The sequence below is a fragment of the Ctenopharyngodon idella genome, chromosome 24 (assembly GCF_019924925.1).
Source record: "Ctenopharyngodon idella isolate HZGC_01 chromosome 24, HZGC01, whole genome shotgun sequence".
Classification (NCBI taxonomy): Eukaryota; Metazoa; Chordata; class Actinopteri; order Cypriniformes; family Xenocyprididae; genus Ctenopharyngodon; species Ctenopharyngodon idella.
In genome coordinates, this window is record NC_067243.1 from 17,098,010 (window position 1) to 17,119,129 (window position 21,120).

General features: G+C 36.0%; 1 protein-coding gene across 2 annotated transcripts in view; it reads left to right on the forward strand.

Annotated features, from left to right (window-relative positions):
• tafa5b (TAFA chemokine like family member 5b) overlaps window positions 1–20,821 on the forward strand; it is a 57,367-nt gene extending 36,546 nt beyond the window's left edge. For both annotated transcript variants that reach the window (XM_051884961.1, XM_051884962.1), the window contains exons 2-4: window positions 4,911–5,060; window positions 18,334–18,461; window positions 19,760–20,821. In XM_051884961.1, coding sequence (XP_051740921.1) covers window positions 4,911–5,060; window positions 18,334–18,461; window positions 19,760–19,768 — 287 coding nt within the window. In that variant the 3' untranslated portion in view covers window positions 19,769–20,821. The remainder of the gene's footprint in view (window positions 1–4,910; window positions 5,061–18,333; window positions 18,462–19,759) is intronic.
• Window positions 20,822–21,120: the final 299 nt, after the last annotated feature.

Genomic DNA, 21,120 nt, shown 5'->3' on the forward strand with positions numbered 1-21,120 from the left:
TGACAAATTAAGTTACAGCAAGGAAAAACACATATTTGTGAGAAAATGGAAGAAGTAAGTAATCCAAAATGATTCCTCTGTACATAAATGTCTATTTTTTCAGTTCCGTAGCCCGTTTTGTCCCACGTCTCGAGAATCAGAGAGCTTATTTTGAAGAATACATTATTCAATACAGAGCAACTTTGATAACGAGGAGTTTCCACCCACATCACCGCTCTCATTTCCTGCGAGCCGCGCTCGCATCATACTCTGTGATGATGTAATCATGAAGTATCTGCCCTGTCATATCAACGATTCCACTTTATCCAGAGCTTCAGTTCAATTCAGTGTCTTTGAAGAGAGAAAAAGCAGACGTTCAACTATTAGAGCAGACACCAGAGCAATGCCTTCTGATTTTTTTGTATGCTGATATTTGATTTTGCAGAGAGAGAAGCAAGAACAAGAGAGTGAGAAATGATGTCTGGAGAAGAGGAAAACAGATAGAGAAGGGGGAAAAAAAATCAAATCACTTTTTGAAAATGTTCCAATAATCACTAAAGCGCTCCAGCAACTGAGTTGGCCAAAAATAGATTGAATTGAAAGTTCTCTTGGTATTTTATGACGAGAGTAGCTTGCAACAAGGGTCGTCTAGAGAACTTTTTTCTTCAGATTCTTTGGTGTTTATTTTGGCAGTTCTGACAAACCTGCAATATTTTCTTCTCAGTTTCAAATGTAGACTGAAATATTGGGTGTAATAAAAGGGCTTCGCATCCTGATGAATCGATGATGGGCTGAGAGAGGAGAGGAGAGCCTCTGAAAGTTATGGCTTCTTTTCTCTAGCGCCCGGGGCAAACAGATTTTCAGCTATGCTCATAAATGTAAAAAAAAATTTTTTTTTAAATTTATGTGTAGAAAACAGATATGCAAACCAAACCAATCCGGTCTGGATGTGCTTTTTCATTCAGTACCTCTGCCCTGACGCCGCGTCAGTGACGGTCGAAGGGCCATCCATCATTGTTTGTGCTGGAGCTCATGCATGTTTGGTCAGATGAACCATTTCACACACTGTAGATCAAACTTCAGATGGATACATATATAGACATACAGGTAATTTTACATGCCAATAATTCCACGGCCGCCGTATCTAGTCGAGAAGATGCTATAATCCATCATGTGCTACACACATACACCCATATATGTCACTCACAGCTACACTAGATCACAGTTGCCCTGAGACTACATACTACTAATGACTGCAATACTCAGACACACTTCTCTGATTGAACGCTTCTTTCTGTAGCGAACGTAATTGTCTCTATCTGTAGTGTAGATGGGGTTTAAAGCGACCATATCACAAGGAATCACATTTTCTTTGATCTTTTGAGATAAAAGTGCTTGAAGTACTATGAAACACACTGTAACTTGCTCAAAACTTCCCAGTCAAGAAAAATAAATTATCATTATTATTTTTATTGTTTGGAACATTGCCAATATCCTTATATCAGTGTAATCTTATTATTATACATTTGTAATATTAATGATAGTAGGCTAAATAATGATAATTTTATTTAGGCAATTATGCGGAATTGCTTGCTGGATGTGTGGCAATATAATATAATAATAAAATAATAATAATCAGATTCCTCAAAGAGATACTTTGTTCATGGCACGGCGCGTACTCTTTATGATCAGCGGTAGTGTTTAGATTTATATGTTTTTTTGTCTTGCAGGTAATGCGAAAGCCATTATGGCAATTGTGACCAACTGCCTGTTGAAAGCTTGGCAAAGGATAGCCTAACTGTATACATAACCATTTCTTTGTAAGGGAGGTGGGGTGTTGAGGCATCCTGGGGCTGGATTAATCATCATCTAACATAAGCGATCTCTCAAGAGGTTGTACGCTGCTTTCTTAGCCATCTGTCTGGACTTACAGTGGGCTTTGTGGAAGATCCGCAGCCCACCCTGATGCATCAAGCTTTTTTCTGCTGACACGTCACTGCTAGGACATGATTCACTGTCGCAGGTCCATATCCTTCATACAGGTATTGCACTGGCCTGATGAGACCGTGTATATAGATTCCTGTTTATGCAGGTGCAGGATAATAGAGGAGCATTGAACAATGGCTGCAGTGTGCAGCTTCAGCAGAACTTGGTCCCCATCAGTCTGCTAACAAGGGTGATGCCTCAGTCTACAATATTAGTAGGGAAACTAACAGCTCAGCAGCGTAAAAATCCATTTATTCTGTCAAAGCTGTGGGCTACTTCCAAATACAGTGTGCTGTGGTGTTCATATGGGAGACGCTGGTTTGAATCTGGCCTGCGTCGCATCATGATTCTGTTTCTCTCTCTCTCTGTTGTGCTTATTTTTTGTCAACTTTGTGCTTTCCTGTTAAAATGACTATATGTATATACATTTTTATGGCTAAAACGTTTTTAATGATGGAAAAATTACTGCAATTTTAAACTTCACTTTACTCATTCCTCACCGTTTGTGCTATAATTATGAGATTAAAGGGTTAGTTCACCCAAAAATGAAAATAATGTCATTTATTACTCACCCTCATGTCGTTCCACACCCGTAAGACCTTTGTTAATCTTCGGAACACAAATTAAGATATTTTTGTTGAAATCCGATGGCTCAGTGAGGCCCCCATTGACATTTCCTCTCTCAAGATCCATGTACTAAAAACATATTTAAATCGGTTCATGTGAGTACAGTGGTTCAATATTAATATTATAAAGTGACGAGAATGTTTTTGGTGCGGCAAAAAAACATAATAACGACTTACATAGTGATGGCCGATTTCAAAACTGCTTCATCATTTTGTGTCGAATCATGATTCGGATCGTGTGTCAAACCGCCAAACTTCTGAAATCATGTGACTTTGGCGCTCTGAACCGCTGATTCATAACGCTCCGAAGCTTCATGAAGCAGTGTTTTGAAATCGGCCATCACTATATAAGTCGTTATTTTGTTTTTTTGGCGCACTAAAAATATTCTTGTCGCTTTATAATATTAATATTGAACCGCTGTACTCACATGAACTGATTTAAATATGTTTTTAGTACATTAATGGATCTTGAGAGAGGAAATGTCATAGCTGGCTATGCAGGCCTCACTGAGCCATCGGATTTCAACAAAAATATCTTAATTTGCGTTCCGAAGATTAACGAAGGTCTTACGGGTGTGGAATGACATGAAGGTGAGTAATAAATTACATTATTTTCATTTTTGGGTGAACTAACCCTTTAATTCATGCGGGCTGTACTATTACTTTTCTTATCCATCAGGCTTGCAATTTTCACCCAGTAGATGATAGGCAGAGCAAAAAAAAAACCCATAAACTTATATTGAAGAAGGGACCTGAGTAGGGATGCATGATTTGGGGGGAAAATTTTAAATTTTACAGTAAAAAAAAAAAGAAAGAAAAAGCTCCAGGTTTGCTGTGCTTGTTTGTACACACTAAAAAATGCTGGGTTAAAAACAACCCAAGTTGGGTTGAAAATAGACAAACCCAGCGGTTGGGTTAAATGTTTGCCCAACGTGCTGGGCAGTTTTATTTAACCCAACTATTGTTTAAAAATTCTAAAAATGGCTGGCTTAAAATGAACCCAAAATAGGTTGGAAATTAAAAATCAGACAAATAATTAATAGAGGCAACAACAATAATCAAAATGTTCATTTATTAAAAATATTAATAAATGTTAATTTCCAACATATTTTGGGTTCATTTTAAGCGAGCAATTCAGTAATAATTAAACAATAGCTGAGTTGAATAAAAATACCCAGCAGGTTGGGCAAACATTTAACCCAACCGCTCGGTTAAAACAACCCAACTGCTGGGTTTGTCCATTTTTAAGCAAACGTGGGTTGTTTTTTTAAACCCAGCATGTTTTTAGAGTGTAGGGTTGCACAATTTGGACAAAAAATTTTGTGATTATACAGTATATTAATATTGTAAATATAATAATTATTAGTAGTAAATAATAAATCAAATAATAATAAATATTACAATTATGATGATGATGATGATAATAATTGCATTATTACTACTAAATTAAAATATTTAAAATAATAAATATTACTATTTGTAATTTTTTAAAAAAATATTTGGAATATTTCACTGTAAAATGTTTAAAAAAAACAAAATAATAATAATTTATTTTACTATAATGTAAAATTAAAATAAAATTTAAAATGCTTATAAATGAAGACAGTGACTTGCTCACCCTGAAACATGCATTGTATCCAGTCAAACCAAAAATTATTCAGACATTTTTGATATTTTTGATATATTTTTACTAGTGGGTGCAGGACACTATAGTTCATTTATGTAAGTGAGGATAGGTAAATAAGGTAAACTGTGACATATTATACCCCAAAATTCTTCATACAGTGGACTACCAGTAAAACTGATACAAACCAAAAATTATTCAGACACTTTGACCTGACTATGTTTTGCTTAAGTGTTATCTGACATAATTAAGATTTATTTTTTCTGACACAGTTCAACTCTGAGATCTTGTCATATTTTATTACCATTTTTTTTTTTAAACTATATTGAATAAACTGTATTAATGAATGAAATGTTCAAGGTGTTTGAATACATTTTGGTTAGAATGTATATTTATTGAATGAAATTGCAGCCATATCAAGATTTCAGTTTTATTTTGATTAATCATGCAGCTCTAGACTTGAGCCATAGTCAAGGACTGGAATTACAGACTTGAGTGTGCTAAAATATAAATGTGCTAAAACCACTCAGAACATATTAGCAACCACATAGCAACACCCTGGCAACCAGCCACAATGTTCTAACATTGTGAAGGGGAGTTTGGCACCACTCACGTTTTCTTAAAAAAGATTTGATTGTCATCCTGGTATTAAAAGCCCAGCTGACATTTATCTAAACTCTTTGTCCTTCATTCAGGTCAGCTGGTGGCAGGTACATGTGAAATCGTGACTCTGGACAAGGACAGCAGTCAGCCAAGGAGGACCATTGCCCGGCAGACGGCCAGGTGTGCCTGCAGGAAGGGCCAGATTGCCGGCACTACCAGAGCCAGTCCAGCATGTGTGGATGGTAAGAATGAGGAGGGCTGAGGTGGGACTCATCCAGGCTTTGGTGCCACTGCCTCTAAGCCCACCACAGCAGCCATAGCTGGGGCTTTCAGATTCCAAGCTGATCCATGAGATTACACTGCTCACTGAGTGTGGCTGAAGTGTCACTCACAGGATTTGGAATGTTGCTGCAGGTTTCATCAGTGCCTGAGGTCACGTGTGCCGAATGTGTTACGAGGTGACGGACGCTGGGGAAATGTAGACTTGGAGAGATTAGCTCTGAGTTGCCGCATGTTATTTAAATAGCAAACTTTTGCAAACAAGTGAATTTTGATTACAGGTTGTCATATGAACAAACTTGAGTTTCCAAAATCTTTAAATACACAAAGCTGCATTAGGAGTCAAACATAACTGAAAGACATAGTAAATGAATCAAATGTTAAGTAATCGATGTAATGGATTCAGTGAACACGTTAAGTGAAGGATTTGTCAGTCTTTTTGATCAATTCATTAAAAGAACTGGCTCATTAGAGTCATTTGTTCATGAACCAAAATATTAATCCTCGTTCAGACTGTCAGTCCAAATCCGATTTTTGTGCATATATGTTTGAAATCTGATCAGATTTAGCGAGTGTGAACGGCAAATCAGTTTCAAGATACATTTGGTTTGAAATTCTATTCAAATCACATTTCTGGAAATCCGTTTCAGTCTGACTGCTCTGATTGGATTTCGAGTGGTTTATGTGACTTTCTCACGCCACGTAAAACGTAAACGTCAGACGTTGTTATAGAAAAGGTTATAGAAAGCAGAAACAAGGTTGTGTTGTTGCAAAGTGCTGGATGCGCAATATAACGGAGATATGTTTTGAAACCGGCGGAGATCACAGTGCGGAATAAAGCTGCACATACCAGCCTCCTACAGTTCTGCCGCTGCCTCAGAAGACACAGTAGTCCAGTGATTTTTGAATGATTCATTAAAGGATTAGCTCACTTCAGAATGAAAATTTCCTGATAATTTACTCACCCCCATGTCATCCAAGATGTTCATGTCTTTCTTTCTTCAGACAAAAAAGAAAATAAGGTTTTTGAGGAAAACATTCCAGGTTTTTTTCTCCATATAGTGGACTTCAACAGGGTTCAACGGGTTGAAGGTCCAAATTGCGTGATGTAGGTGGAAGTACAGAGCATGTGTTTACAAAGACTAAGTCAAACGGCCTTTACAAAAAAAAAAAAAAAAAAAAAAAAAGGTAAAACAATGATGTCGGACGATTTTAAAGTTGGAGAAAATGAGATGTTTTTTGCGGTACTTCCACCTACGTCACGCGTGACCTTTCCAACGTGATTACGTAATGTGTGGCAGATCGCAGAGCAGTGCAATTTGTGGTTAAAAAGTATATACATTTTTATTTTTTTTAGAAAATGATGATTGTTTTGCTAAATAAGACCCTTATTCCTCGGCTGGGATCATGTAGAGCCCTTTGAAGCTGCATTGAAACTGCAATTTGGACCTTCAACCCATTGGTAGCTGTTGAAGTCCACTATATGGAGAAAAATCATGGAATGTTTTCCTCAAAAACCTTAATTTCTTTTCGACTGAAGAAAGAAAGACATAAACATCTTGGATGACATGGGGGTGAGTAAATTATCAGGAAATTTTAATTCTGAATTGAACTAATCTTTTAAATGAACTGGCCTATTAGAGTCAAACTTAAGTTTCTCAAATATTTGATCCAAAAGAACCAGCTTGCGCAGCTGTAAAGTAAACACAATGGAAAGACGTAATACAGGGTCCTTTTACAGCTGGTACTGTATCTGAGCTTTTTTAATGTGATTAAACTGATTATGTCAACTTGAAGCAAATGGCACCACTTAATCGAGAGCTTTTTAAATGATATTTTGCATTTGCATTGGTTGCTTTCCCTTTTTCCTCAATTTAGTTTTAGTCCTGCGTGGACTGGTTTTCAGCGTGACCTGCACTTATCATCATGTGGTCGTATGTCTTCTTGCCTTCAGTTGTTGCTATGACACCCGAGTAATTTCAAGACATATTTCGTAAGGTAGGAGTTTCTTCGTGGCCAGATGAAAGTAGGTGTTCTTGAGTAATTGCTTTTGAAAGACACAGTCCTCCATGTTTCTACGACCTTACATCACCTGTAGTGGGCTACACCACATGCCAATCAGTAACCATGGCTGAAAAAAAAGTTGTAAAAAAGCAAAAGCATGATAAAATAGCACAGAATCCGGGAAACGATAAAGATGAAAAATAAAATTTGTGTAAACAAAACATTGCAAGTAGAAAGAAAAATACTGTGAATGTCGTGTCTCAGTAATTCCTTATTGCCATTATTGGAAAATTGTCTCATGGCTTACCAAACAAATTGACAATAAAAATCAGTCACTCTACGTTGGCATTTTCTAACAAGATAGCCGGATACAATTTCTCCATCGGTGCGAGCAGAGATCTTGAGGCTTTGGCCTTTCAAAAATGCAGTTATTTCATAACAACCGATGGATTCTGGTCTTCAGATATAATTTTAAGCCTAAGAAAGAAAATCTCAGTGTATCCAATTGACAATTTACCCCCTGCATGTGAAGACAATCTTTTCTTGAAGTACACAGCTCCCTCAATATCTCCTCAGTTTTGTTTGCTGTTTAACTATTTACCCCACTCGCTTTTAATTTTGTGTAATTTGGCTCTCTGAGTGTCTGCAGCTATTAAAGAATTATTGATTTCTTCAATCATTTTGTTTCTTTAGATAAAAGGCTTCTGCTAAACATAGCCCTAACTCTTCAAATGAGGTGACGATGCTGTTTTATCTTGTTCTGTGCCCTGTGGCTTTATCTGATAAAAGGCAGGCAATCAGACAGGTTTTGATACTGAGAAAGAATAGCCGTCACGTCTGCCATTATGTATTAGAACTAAGACCGCCAGCTTTAGTTGCATGACAGCAGGTGCTGAGTAAACAAGCCCTGCTGATGGAAGGTGAGCAGACTTTTGTATTTAGCACATTGAAGACCAGTAAAACAAGATGACACTGTAGATCTCATGTGGCTCAGTGACAATAAGAGTGTGCATGGCAAAGAAGGAAAAGTCTAAAACAAAAAGTTTATGTTTATACCTTTTTAAAGAAAATTATCAATTGAATACTCATAAATACATAAAATGTCATGTTTTGCAACACCTCCTTCCATATTTTTCAATGTAAAAAGTATATTTTACAAATATAATATGAAACATAATTCATTTTGGTGACACTATATTTTACAGTGTCCTTGTTATATATGTTACTTAGTAATAACAGTTAATTTTGCATAATTACGTGCAACTAACCTAAACCAAACCCTTTTCCCAACCCTAACCCTATAGTAAGTACATGTTGTTAAAGGATTAGTTCACTTCAGAATGAAAATTTCCTGATAATTCCTGATAAAAGGGTCTTATCTAGTGAAACGATCGGCCATTTTCTAAAAAAATAAATAAAAATACACTTTTTAACCACAAATGCTTGCACTGCTCTGCGATGCGTAATCACGTTGGAAAGGTCACGTGTGACGTAGGCGGAAGTACCGCGGTAGGGCGAAAATCTCATTTTCTCCTCCAACTTCAAAATCATCCAACATCGTTGTTTTACTTTTTTTTGTAAAGGCAGTTTGACTTGTCTTTGCACGTTTGTTTTGTAAACACTTGCTCAGTACTTCCACCTACGTCACCCGTGACCTTTCCAACGTGATTACACATTGCAGAGCAGTGCAAGACGAGCATTTGTGGTTTAAAAGAATATCATTTTTATTTTTTATTTTAGAAAATGACAGATTGTTTCACTAGATAAGACCCTTATTCCTCGTCTGGGATCATGTAGAGTCCTTTGAAGCTGCAATTTGGACCTTCAACCCATTGGTAACTGCTGTTAAAGTCCACTATATGGAGAAAAATCCTGGAATGTTTTCCTCAAAAACTTTAATTTCTTTTCGACTGAAGAAAGAAAGACATGAAAATCTTGGATGACATGGGGGTGAATAAATTATCAGGAAATTTGAATTCTGAAGTGAACTAATACTTTAAGACTGATATCATACAAAGATCATATAATCCTTACTAATAGTTTAATAGCTCCAAATAAAGTTTAATTATAATTTTATATCAGTAAGTCTTAAGTGATATGTCAATAAATATGTTAATGGATTTGAAGTATTCTTCAGTGGTGTCTAACATAAAATTAAATACTCACACACAGACTGAACCATATAAAAAACAACAACATTCTTTGGCATGAAACCAGGCTGAAATTATGTATAATTCATGTTTCTAGCATAATTAAATTTTCACTTGTACAAGTACATTGACAGGTCAGTTCTAAATGCAAACTGCCTCCATGTAATATGAATAACAAGAAAAGCAGAGCTGAAAACACATTTGCTCTCTGGAATCTGTTAAGACGTCTTGGGTAATGACGTCGACGAGACAATTAAAATGAATTTATCATCAAACCAACAGGAAATTAAACCATCATGAAGTTTTCATGTAGAACAGAATCAAAGTGGCCTGGAAAGTCTGGCATCAATATCAAATCAGACTGAAAAAGCTAAACGAGAGGCGGCTGCAGCATGTTGGGACTCAGAGGGACTGCGGATTCTGCCTGGAAGCGGGCACGAAGTGACAGCAACAGAACCCAATTCCCTCAGCTGGTGGTAGCGGGGAGGTGAGAGCCGACAGCTGGAATATGCCCTGAAAACTATGCGGAAAGTCAAGGGAAGGAGAGCATTTTAACAATTAGACAAGGTGATCGTCGGCCAGATGTCAGGATAATCAAGTCCCGCTCACTGAGCACCTGCATTAATTCCATATCTTTGACTCCTCAATCGAATTCGGAATGTCAGTCCAAGGATTAGTAATGTTTCCCTAGTCACACAGCCTAGATGGATGTGATAGGTCAGGGCTGACCCCAGGCAGCCAATTCAAAGCATCTGCCTCATATCGCTGGTACTATGCGGCAGCATTACAAATGGGATACCGGCTCCCCAAAACATTCGGGAGTGGCTAGAGAAGTTCCACGCCATCAATCAAGATACCAAAGTCAAGATGGAGCTCGTTTCATCTGAGGATATCACGTCGGGGACACCAAAAGCAAGAATTGCCATTCACATTCTTTACAATTTAATACGGGTTGCAGTTACTGGCATGGGTTTATATTTTTGAAAGGATAGATAAGGACACAAAATATATTGTTATTTGGCTCACCCACTAAATAAATACAGAGGCTTGACATAAGTGGTCCCACTAGAAACTAATTATATAATGCATCCTCTGTGTTTCCACAATGCTGTAAAAATTAGCATGCCCTGTGATGAAGTGTCTGCAGGTGTGCCCGTGGTAACACAGATTACACAGACTCTCCGCCTTGAGTCCTCATATATTATTTTACACAAACATCCTCTCACAAAAATACCTTAATTTTGCTTTCTAGAATCTATTATGCAAGTGAGGACCATCGGTGTACACATATTTGTGTATTTGGTGATTAATCCAAGAGTATTGTTCTATTTCGGAGCATTATCAAAGCAAGTTTTATGATGGTGTAATGAAATGAAAAAATATATACAGTGTATATATATTTATATAATGTATAAATACAAAATTACTACAAAAATATTATGATTATACAATAAATTTAATTTTTAAAACATTAAAATGCTATATTATTAACAAATACTAAATATTGTGTGTACACATTCAATTATAAATTATATTTATTAATATTATCATTAAATCATCAAATTGTTTAATGTTGTAATAATTTTTTAACAAAAATTAAAACATAATTTATTACAAAGAAACTGTTGCAAATTATATTACTTACTTACCATAACATATTTACTTATTTACCATAACAAACATAATTGTCTGGAATTTTGTTATGGCAAATAAATGAATGAATGAATAAATATTACATTATACAATAGAATAGAATACAATAAAAAATAGAATTTTTTAAAAATATTAAAATGTTATATTATGAATAAATACTTAATAATGCATGTATAAATTCAATTATAAACAGTATTTATTGTTTTATGTTGTGATAATTTTTAATAAAAAATAAAATATAATTCATTACAAAGAAACTGTTGCAAATGTATTTATTTATTTACGTATTTACCATAACAAAACTGTCTGGAATTTTGTTATGGCAAACAAACAAATAAATAAATAAATAAATAAATATTACATTATACAAAAGAATAGAATACAATAGAAAATATAATTTTTTAAAACATTAAAATGCTATATTATTAATAAATACTAAATATTGCATGTATACATTCAATTATAAATAATATTTATTAACATTATCATTAATCAAATTATATTTAATGTTGTATTGTAATTTAATAAAAATTATTTTATTACAAAAAACTTGCAAATTTGTATCTTGTATCAAAGTTATGCTACTGATTCAAGTACGCAAAACGGTTCTTCCCTTGATTTTGAATTGAATGAGACTTGAAAAAGAAAGTAATAACTTGTTTAAAATGTTTATTCAGTAACCGATCTGACTGATTCAGTGAGTTCATTCAAAAAAAGGATTCATCAGACTTATTATTTGTCTCCAGAGATTCATTCAGATTTCTCATTTCCTTCATTCAGATGCATTCAGACTGATTCAAACCAATAACTTGTGAGTCTTTTTGACTCATTCAATCTGATTACACTGGTTGTAGTGTATGTTTGTTTTTGAATGGAATATGTGCGATAAAAGATTCAGCAGCGACATGAAAAGCGGTGTAGAAAATACTGGTGTAATAAAGATGGGTGCAAAACAATAAATAGAAGATATTCATTGTTATTCACATCCAATTCATTATCTAGGCAATTTATGACATCATAAATTCCCCTCACTGATTGCATCACAGTGGGGGGCTTAACACTGAGAACAGAAGGAGCATCGGTGAAGAAACTGTTTGAAATGTAAGCTCATGAATTCATTATAAAAAAAGAACATGTGCTACTTGTAAATTATGGACATTTCCTGAATACTAGTGTGTGGCATTACTGTGAATGTTAAGCATATAGAATTCTCAAGCTGTGTCTGCTGTAAAAATGTATGGACAGATGTTTGATGTTCTCCTCTGTGCCAAACGTTTGAGTAATCGCAGTCCGCTGCAATGAGCAGCCCATCTCATTTATTGTCCCGATAAATCTCGAGTCCGGCCTCTGCATCGGTCATCAGTCACAGCTAAAGTCTTAACTGGGGCAGGAATGACAGGGCCTTGAGGACTGGAACTACCTTTTCTCAGAACATTGTGAAGACCCCATTACAAAAAACAAATTTAGGTTTAAAAAATACCCAGAATTTGACTATTGCAATGCTTGCATGTAGAGTTAGGCAATATATTTAATATTCACAATGATATTTGCAATGATGTTGCCGGAAATATAAAAATTAAGCAATATTGTGATGATTTTAATGCTTTTTTAATTTGTCAATTAATATAAATGCTGAAATCATTTATATTAATATATAGTAGTGCCTCTGTGCCTCTGATTTAAACTTGAGTAGCAAAAACATTATAAATTTGATTCATTTCTGTGAATCAGTTTCAACTATTCATTTCAAGAGAATCAACTCAAATCTTCGATTCAAATGATTCATTTGTGTCATCGCTGTTGCACTGTATTATTCCAGCTAGTTTTTTTTTTTTTTTAAACTTCAAATTGTAATATTCATTGTGATTGGTGTTCTTTCTTAAGTCAATTTGCATACTGATTTGTGATTGGTCATTTCTTTCTTGCATCTGCTTTTACACTGCAGAAACAATCTCATTTTGTGGGTTCATTCTTATATATGGGTCATTGACGAATAAGGTTTTTAGAAGTGTAAAAAAACATAATGGAGATATAATTAATTTTGAAGTTTTATGAAGTGTTAACTATGAGATTATGTGGTTTTTATAATCAATTAACACTGCTTTTGTAATTTTTTACAAGATGGACAAAATTTGTCACCAAATAAGTCATTTGATTTAACCAAAATTCCGGTTTTACCAAATGACACTTTTGGTTATACCGAATGACGATATTTTCGAACAATGCTAACAGACTGATATCTAGCTAGCTAACTATTTAGCTTGCTAGCTAGCAAGCAAAAGGACAATTAAACATTTTATATTTAGTACAAGTTTTTAAAATATTACAACATTTTCCATGTTTTATAGCGGTTGTACCGAATGACCTGATGTTTCGGGACAATGCGCATGAGCAAGTGAAAACATGAATTTTTCAAATAGTTAAGAGAGAGTTAGTTACTTTGCTTCATGACCATGTGGTCCTAAATGGTCCCTTTATATTGGTTACTCCGAATGACATCAATGAAATTCATTTTCCCGGACTTCTACACATAATTTTAATACCATTTTGCACTATGTTGATATATGATGTTATAAAATCATGCCAGAATTAAAAATATATACATTTATTACATTTTAAGATATTTTAAATCACAAATGAAATGGCTGTATTTCCGAATTACCTTTTGACACTTCAAAATCTTTAAAATACCTTTATATGTAGCAAAATATAATTAAAACCATTTGGATTCAATAAAAGAGATCTAGTTGTACTACCTTACATACTTTGGATGTCATATCATTGTTCTTTATTATTATTAACGCCTTGGACAAAACATCACGTCATTGACCCATATATAACCGACAATAAACAGTTACACACAAAAGTCTTAAACTTACTATTTTTGTGCTGCCTTTCAAGCTCTGATATTTCCTTCAGAAAATGCAAATCTGTTTTCTTTGTATTGAATCATTTTGATTAATGATTAAATATTTGTGAATTGCAGAGCCACGGCTGAAAGGCACACTGCATATTTTACGTATACAAAAAAGAATTGTAGAGAAATCATTTTGGGGGTGATAATGGAGGTATTCAGTGATCTGTCACAATTTAGATGCCATCTGTACCAGCAAAAAGAGACGCATGAATTAGTTAGCAAGAAAATCTTCGCACAAGAATTGTTTGCAGGGATTATTTTGATATTTGTTTTTGCCTTTTTCTAATTTCCAAGTCCCAACGTGTAGATACTTCAAATATACAGATTATATTCAACAGATTAAATTTCCAGCATCTAACAATAAGAGGAGTTTGAGTAATGCAAATCTGCTATAGTCTGAGTTATATAAATTAAAAGCAAGCACAAAATGTTTCCATTCAGAGTCAGATACATAAAAGCATATTATCTCTCAGTAGCAGCTTTCATATTACTTTTGTGCCTCTTTGACCAAAACCTCCAAGTTCACAGAGTTCTTTGATGTGTTGATTCGGAGGCACTTTGTGCACTCTGTCATAGTCTGTTTACCATCAGTGGAGTGACAGTCTCAATGCTCAATACCAGGAGACGGAGGACAGCTCATTAGAGAGCGAGTCTGAGAGCTTACTGTGTTGTGCTGACAGGACTCTCTTCAGCTGTTGTTTGTGGGTTTGTTGACTTTACTTCTTTAAAGTGTTAAAATGTTGATGATCTGTCATGTGTCATGCATCATTGAAGCCTGGAGTGATCCGACGTCCTACCAGAGACAGGCAGAGAATGAATTAGTGGTGGGACGTGAGGGGTTTTCGGAGTAGCGGAGTATTTTACTGTGAAATAAAGGGTTTTGGGGGCATCACTATTACAGTATGTTGGCTTGACAAATCCCTAATGCAAGACCAGACATTTATAAAATGTAACAGCTCCTAGAGCTTTCCAGCTTTTCATGTCCTTCAGCCTGACTTGGGATGCTATTACTTCACTTTCTGATCTGATTTACGGTTTTCCCAGAGAGCATTATCAAAAATCCCACATACTTCCAATGAAGAACTTGGACTATAATTTAATCTATTTAATCTATCGTCTATATATACACATCTATATACCCATCCATCCATCCATCCATCCATCATCTATATATACACATCTGTCTACCCATCCATCCCTCCATCCATTCATCCATCCATCCATCCATCGTCTATATATACACATCTACCCACCCATCCATCCTTTATATATACACTACCAGTCAAAAGTTTGGAAACATTACTGTTTTTAATGTTTTTAAACAAAGTCTCTTATGCTCATTAAGGCTGCATTTATTTCATAATAAATACAGAAAAAACAATAATATTGTGAAATATTATTACAATTTAAAATTATGGTTTTCTATTTTAATATACTTTAAAATATAATTTATTTCTGTGATGCAAAGCTGAATTGTCAGCATCATTACTCCAGTCTTCAGTGTCACATGATCCTTCAGAAATCATTGTAATATGCTGATTTGATATGCTGATAGTTATTATCAATGTTGGGAAACAGTTGTGTTGCTTAATATTTTTTTAGAACCTGTAATACTTTTTTCAGGATTCATTGATGAATAAAAGGTTAAAAAGAACAGCATTTATTCAAAATATAAATCTTTTAAAAATAAAAAAATAGTAATGTTTCCAAACTTTTGACTGGTAGTGTATATATAAAGGATGGATGGGTGGGTAGATGTGTATATATAGACGATGGATGGATGGATGGATGGATGGGTAGATAGATGTGTATATATAGACGATAGATTAAATAGATTAAATTATAGTCCAAGTTCTTCATTGGAAGTATGTGGGATTTTTGATAATGCTCTCTGGGAAAACCGTAAATCACATCAGAAAGTTTATCTACCATTCATTCATCCATCCATCGTCTATATATACACATCTATCTATCTACCCATTCATCCATCCATCGTCTATATATACATGTTTATCTACCATTCATTCATTCATCCATCCATCTATATTTACACATCTGTCTATCTACCCATTCATCCATCCTTCGTCTATATATGCATGTTTATCTATCATTCATTCATCCATCATCCATCCTGTATATATACACATCCATCCATCATCTGTCTGTCTGTCTATCCATCCATCCATCCATCCATCGTCTATATATACAAATCTATCTACCCATTTATCTGTCCATCCATCCATCCATCTCAAAATACAAGGCCTACATAACTTTCAAGGCTTTTTAAATTATTTTAAAGTCCCTGTAAAGTCAATTCTGAAAATTGTTTCTAAACACATTATAAATGTTACAAATGTATTGCTGAAACACATTACAAAGACTGTGAACTATGTAGTACTGAATTGTGAAGTTAGAGCGTTAAACAGTTTTTCACCAATTCTGTGTTGAGGATTTTTGGGCGGAGCTAAAACGGGGACTCGATGACGCACTGGAGCCCCCGAGCATAGCGTCGCCCCTAGCGCTACAGCGGCTCGTCCGCTCAATCGCGAGTTACTGTCATTACCGTTGGTTATACAGCCTACATTTTGCTAGCTAGTAATGATTTTGTCATGCAAATGCATATTACCTGGTTGCGATAATATACAAAACAGCCCGGTCTCCTTATTTAAATTTCCTAAACACGATGATATGAAGAAGGTGTGGATTTATTTAGTCTCTGCAGTGATCATTTTACACCGGATAGTTTTACAAACTTTTATCAGACAACTGGGATTCACTGATAATCCGCTGTTATTGGTGAATGGGGCTGAACAGACTATCTCCCGCCTCGGCCTTCATCCTCCCGTCCCACCGACAACCGATGAAATGGGGCTGGACAGAGTCTCTCCTGTCCCGGCCTTCATCCTCCCGTCTCGCACCACTGTCATCTGTCGACTCGAAAGCAGTCGGCAGTACGTGTCCACCAATGAGTTTGTGTGCTTATGTTATAATTAGTAGGTAGTCCACAGTAACTCTACTAAACTTTGCAACCCTCTAACGGCAGCTCTCGCGAGTGGGTGTGGTTTCAGCGCCGACAGCGGACACGCCCCCAGTGTTTGAGAGCAGAGAATACTGCTTATTTTGATAACTTATTTCATTTACTTGGCGATTTTTTTTAATCATTCAAATTTGGCTGGGTGGTTAATAACAATTTTTTCAGTGGTGTGACAAACTCAGAACACATACTTTAATATGGCTTTACAGGGACTTTAAGCATTCAGACAAGGCTTTGTCAAAACAACAAAGTCTTGATAAACTTTACTTTTACGCACTCCTTTTAATTCTGTTCAAGCCCTCCAATCAATGTGAAACTAACCAAGCCAACCAACCCGCACCCAAACCTGAATTAATATTTTAAAGATCTGAAGAAAAAAAACTACTTGTAAGACAGGTGTTAAACAGCATAGTAAACTGAAAGCGTAGATAAGAGCACCACTGGCTGCAACCTACGTTTTTGTGAATCATGCCTACAGAATGAAGACGTACCAAATTTGCATGAAAGGCTCTTTTATTTGTCGTTATGGCCCAGGGCATAACAGTGAATACTAATGCTGGAGATTAGTAGCGGAAGCTAGTCCCTAGAGTAGACGCTGTGAGGGAAACATTCACTACATAACAAACTACTTCGAGTTTGGAAGCCATCTCTACAACTATTTTTTACCTTTAAGAATGTGCCTTTTCCTTTGATGAGAATGACATTTCACCTCCATTTGTATCTACTTGTTCTCCAAACACTTTGTTAGCCTTTCTCCAAACGTACAAATTCTGCCACCCTGATATTTATGTACTTTTGCTTGCCTGGGTTATATTTCACTCTGATTATCATTTTCTCTACTTCAAAAATGTACTCTTTTTTTTCCTCTCTCTCTGTTTCATTTTCTCTCAGTTTCCCTCCCTTCCTCCCTCCCTTTTTTCTCTCTCTCTCTAAGGGCCAATTGGGGTGTCATGGTATGCAAATGAACATGTAAGGGTGCCCTAGTTATTATAAATAGACATTTATGTTTGATTAAGTGCAAAAACAATCTTACCTCAGGAAAAAATTCTCACTGTTGGACCTTAGCGATCTGTTTCAAAGAGAAAGGCTTAGGATATTAGGCCAAGTGCTGGAGCTCTTTTCTTTCATTGCTATTTTCTTTTGTTGCATGAAATGTCCTAATTCTACAGTGTCTTGACCTCTGAATGACCTATGTCATATGATCATTTTAGATTAACTAAACTTGACCTTAATGGCATTCATATATAATGCTAAAAATTGGTTTATTTAGATGAATTTAGTTTCAATTCTTTTGAATTTTAGTTGCACCAATTGGCAATCATATAGAGACCATGCTATGATTCAAATAATAGCTAATAAATAAGATCACACCCTGCATTTAATTTCAATTTAATGTTTCACAAAGAAATCTATAGACTTACAGAAGTAAGCGAATGTTGTTCCACGTATTTAACTACGTTTTCCTCCTATTTTAACAGCACATATTGTCAGGAGCAGACAGTGGTGTGAGATGATGCCTTGTTTGGATGACGAAGGCTGTGACCTATTGGTAAACAGAACGGGCTGGACGTGTGCACAGCCGGGAGGCCGAGTGAAAACAACCACAGTAAGTGCCACAAAACAACAACTCAGGACTTAGACTTGCTTGTTTAAAAGGCTAATGTCATGCCAAATACCCTATTGGATCCCAATAATAAATAAAGTGTAAGCATACCTTTTTAATTCAATAAAATCGATTAAGCATGCAATGTTTAACAATGATGGCCTGAAATTATATCAGCATTTTCCATGATTATGTGTAGTAGTGTAGATATGTTATCTGAGCAGGTTAATCACAACAGCAAGATAACAGACAGAATGACAATGTTTAATGTCCATATTTGTAGTTTTGGTTATATAATTGTATGTGGTAGATCATTTAAAAGATGTTAATTTATTTATTTTGATGCTTAACACTACAATCAAAAGCTATTTTACAGATTTCTAGTTAGATATTAAATAAAATCCCAAAAAGATTTTAGCCATTAGTATCACTGATAACAAGAGGGCTTTTAATTAAAATTTAAAGGGATAGTTCACCCAAAAATGAAAAATTATCCCATGATTTACTCACCCTCAAGCCATCCTAGGTGTATATGAGCATCTTCTTTTATGCATTGATTTGCGGCGGAAGAGTGAACTCTGACCCGACGCATGACGTGATGACGAACGCGGAAGTTCAGAGGATAGAGCAAAACAAAACACCGGTCACGAATTAGGCCAAGTCTAAAACGAGAAATTTTAAAGAGAAACGTCTGAGAATTTCAATATTAGAAAAGAAAAGCTTGAGTTTGTTGCCCAGCCCTATTTATTTGAACCGCGAGAGGCGTCTAAGCTTACGATACTCCTACATCTGCGTCATACTTCGCGTCAGGGGTTTACTCATGTGGCTCATGTGTACGGTCATCTGCCGGAAGCTAGTTATTTAAGTTATTTAAGTTTTAAATATGGATATTTTTCGTACAAAAACTCATCACTTCAGAAGGCCTTTATTAACCCCCTGGAGCCGTATGGATTATTTTTATTATGGATGGATGCATTTTTTGGGGCTTCAAAATCACGCCCCCCATTCACTGCCATTATAAAGCTTGGAAAAGCCATGATATTTTTAAATATATCTCCCATTGTGTTCGTCTGAAAGAAGATAGTCACATACACCTAGGATGGCTTGAAGGTGACTAAATCATGGGATAATTAAAATTTTGGGATGAACTAACCCTTTAAGAATGAGATTTTACCTTTCCTACATGCCTTGAATATTTGTCTACATCCAACAAGAGTAGGATTTGGGATGACAATAGAAACTCTCAAAATGGATAAGTGATTGTGTTATACACCCTAACTGTTGGGTTTTTTAAATCCCAGGTATCCTGACGCCAGTGGGGAATGATTTTCCCAAGAGAGGTGCAGCGTATGGAAGAACCTCGTCATTCTCCAAAGCTACAGCGGGGCGGGGGAGGGGAGCATTCATCATAGTCCTGTTAGCCCTGTCTGTCAGTCTCTCCATTAGTCCTTCAGTCTCATAAGATAAGGGGTGAGGACCTCTAGTCATGGAGTTTACGTGGACCGTGAGGAATGGATCCCCCTGTGCTGTCAATCAGAGTTGGAACGGGCCAACGCTTCATTTGCCGATGCCGAAACTGGCATGGAGGATGCAGGATAGTTCGCGACTTGGATCGTGAAACGTGTAAGGATCTATCAAAATTTTACAGACCAAAGAAATACAATTTCTGTGGGGAAGGATTTCCAATATGAACACAAAATACACACATCAGCTGCTTCAGCTTCGAGAAACGCAAGCAAAAAAAACACATACCTGAGCTTTGTAAGGAGTTTTTCCAACTGAGCACACGCAAAATGGACAACAAAGACGTTTGCGACGAAACTGTTTGACTTTTCTTCGATTGTAGATCTGCTGCCATTGTTGGGTAATGGACTGAAATCAGTCAGGATTTGGAAACGTAGCGAGTGTGGCAGACGATTTGTCAAAACGAACATTACCTACCTGACCTGAAGAGACTAGCAGAGACTTGCGTTTCGGGAGAAACCATCCTATGTATTTTCAGAGTCATAAAGTTATATATATATTTAACAGTTTTATATGATGTACCTTTGTAGCAAACCTTATTTAACACTGACAATGTGATCCTATTCATAAAGGGTGAATTAAAAAACGTTATGTCCTGGAAAGTTATTTACGCATTGCTTTCATTGCGAATGAATATAGGAAGGAAAATAGTGTACTTGTGTATTTGTGAGTAAACTTTTGTTTTGTAACAACATTCAACAATATACACACACATAAAAAGCAACTGTAACCCACCTTTACAAGGTTATTTACATCAGTATACAGCTATGGGTCAATTGTGTTTTACCGCAGAGATTGTACACTGGTAAATTCATCTTATAAAAACTGTTTATGTGTCAGTCCTTCTGTGATATCTGTCATATCGAGACGGTCACCCCATTTAGATAATGGCTCTTATGAGATAATGGCCCGTCCGCTGCAACGAGCGCCGTGTCCTGCGTGGTTTCTCTTAGACCATTACTCTGCCCTTGTTGGCCCCTCTCCTCCTCTCTCAGCGCCGAGCCTGTGGAGGAATGCTGCTGTCAGCCAGGCTTCAAGCTTCATTTAACATCACTAACAGCCTGCATTACACACGGCGTCTCTCAGCTACAGCCGCAGTGCCCCACAATATCACCCCCCGGCCCAAAAGTACCCTGAG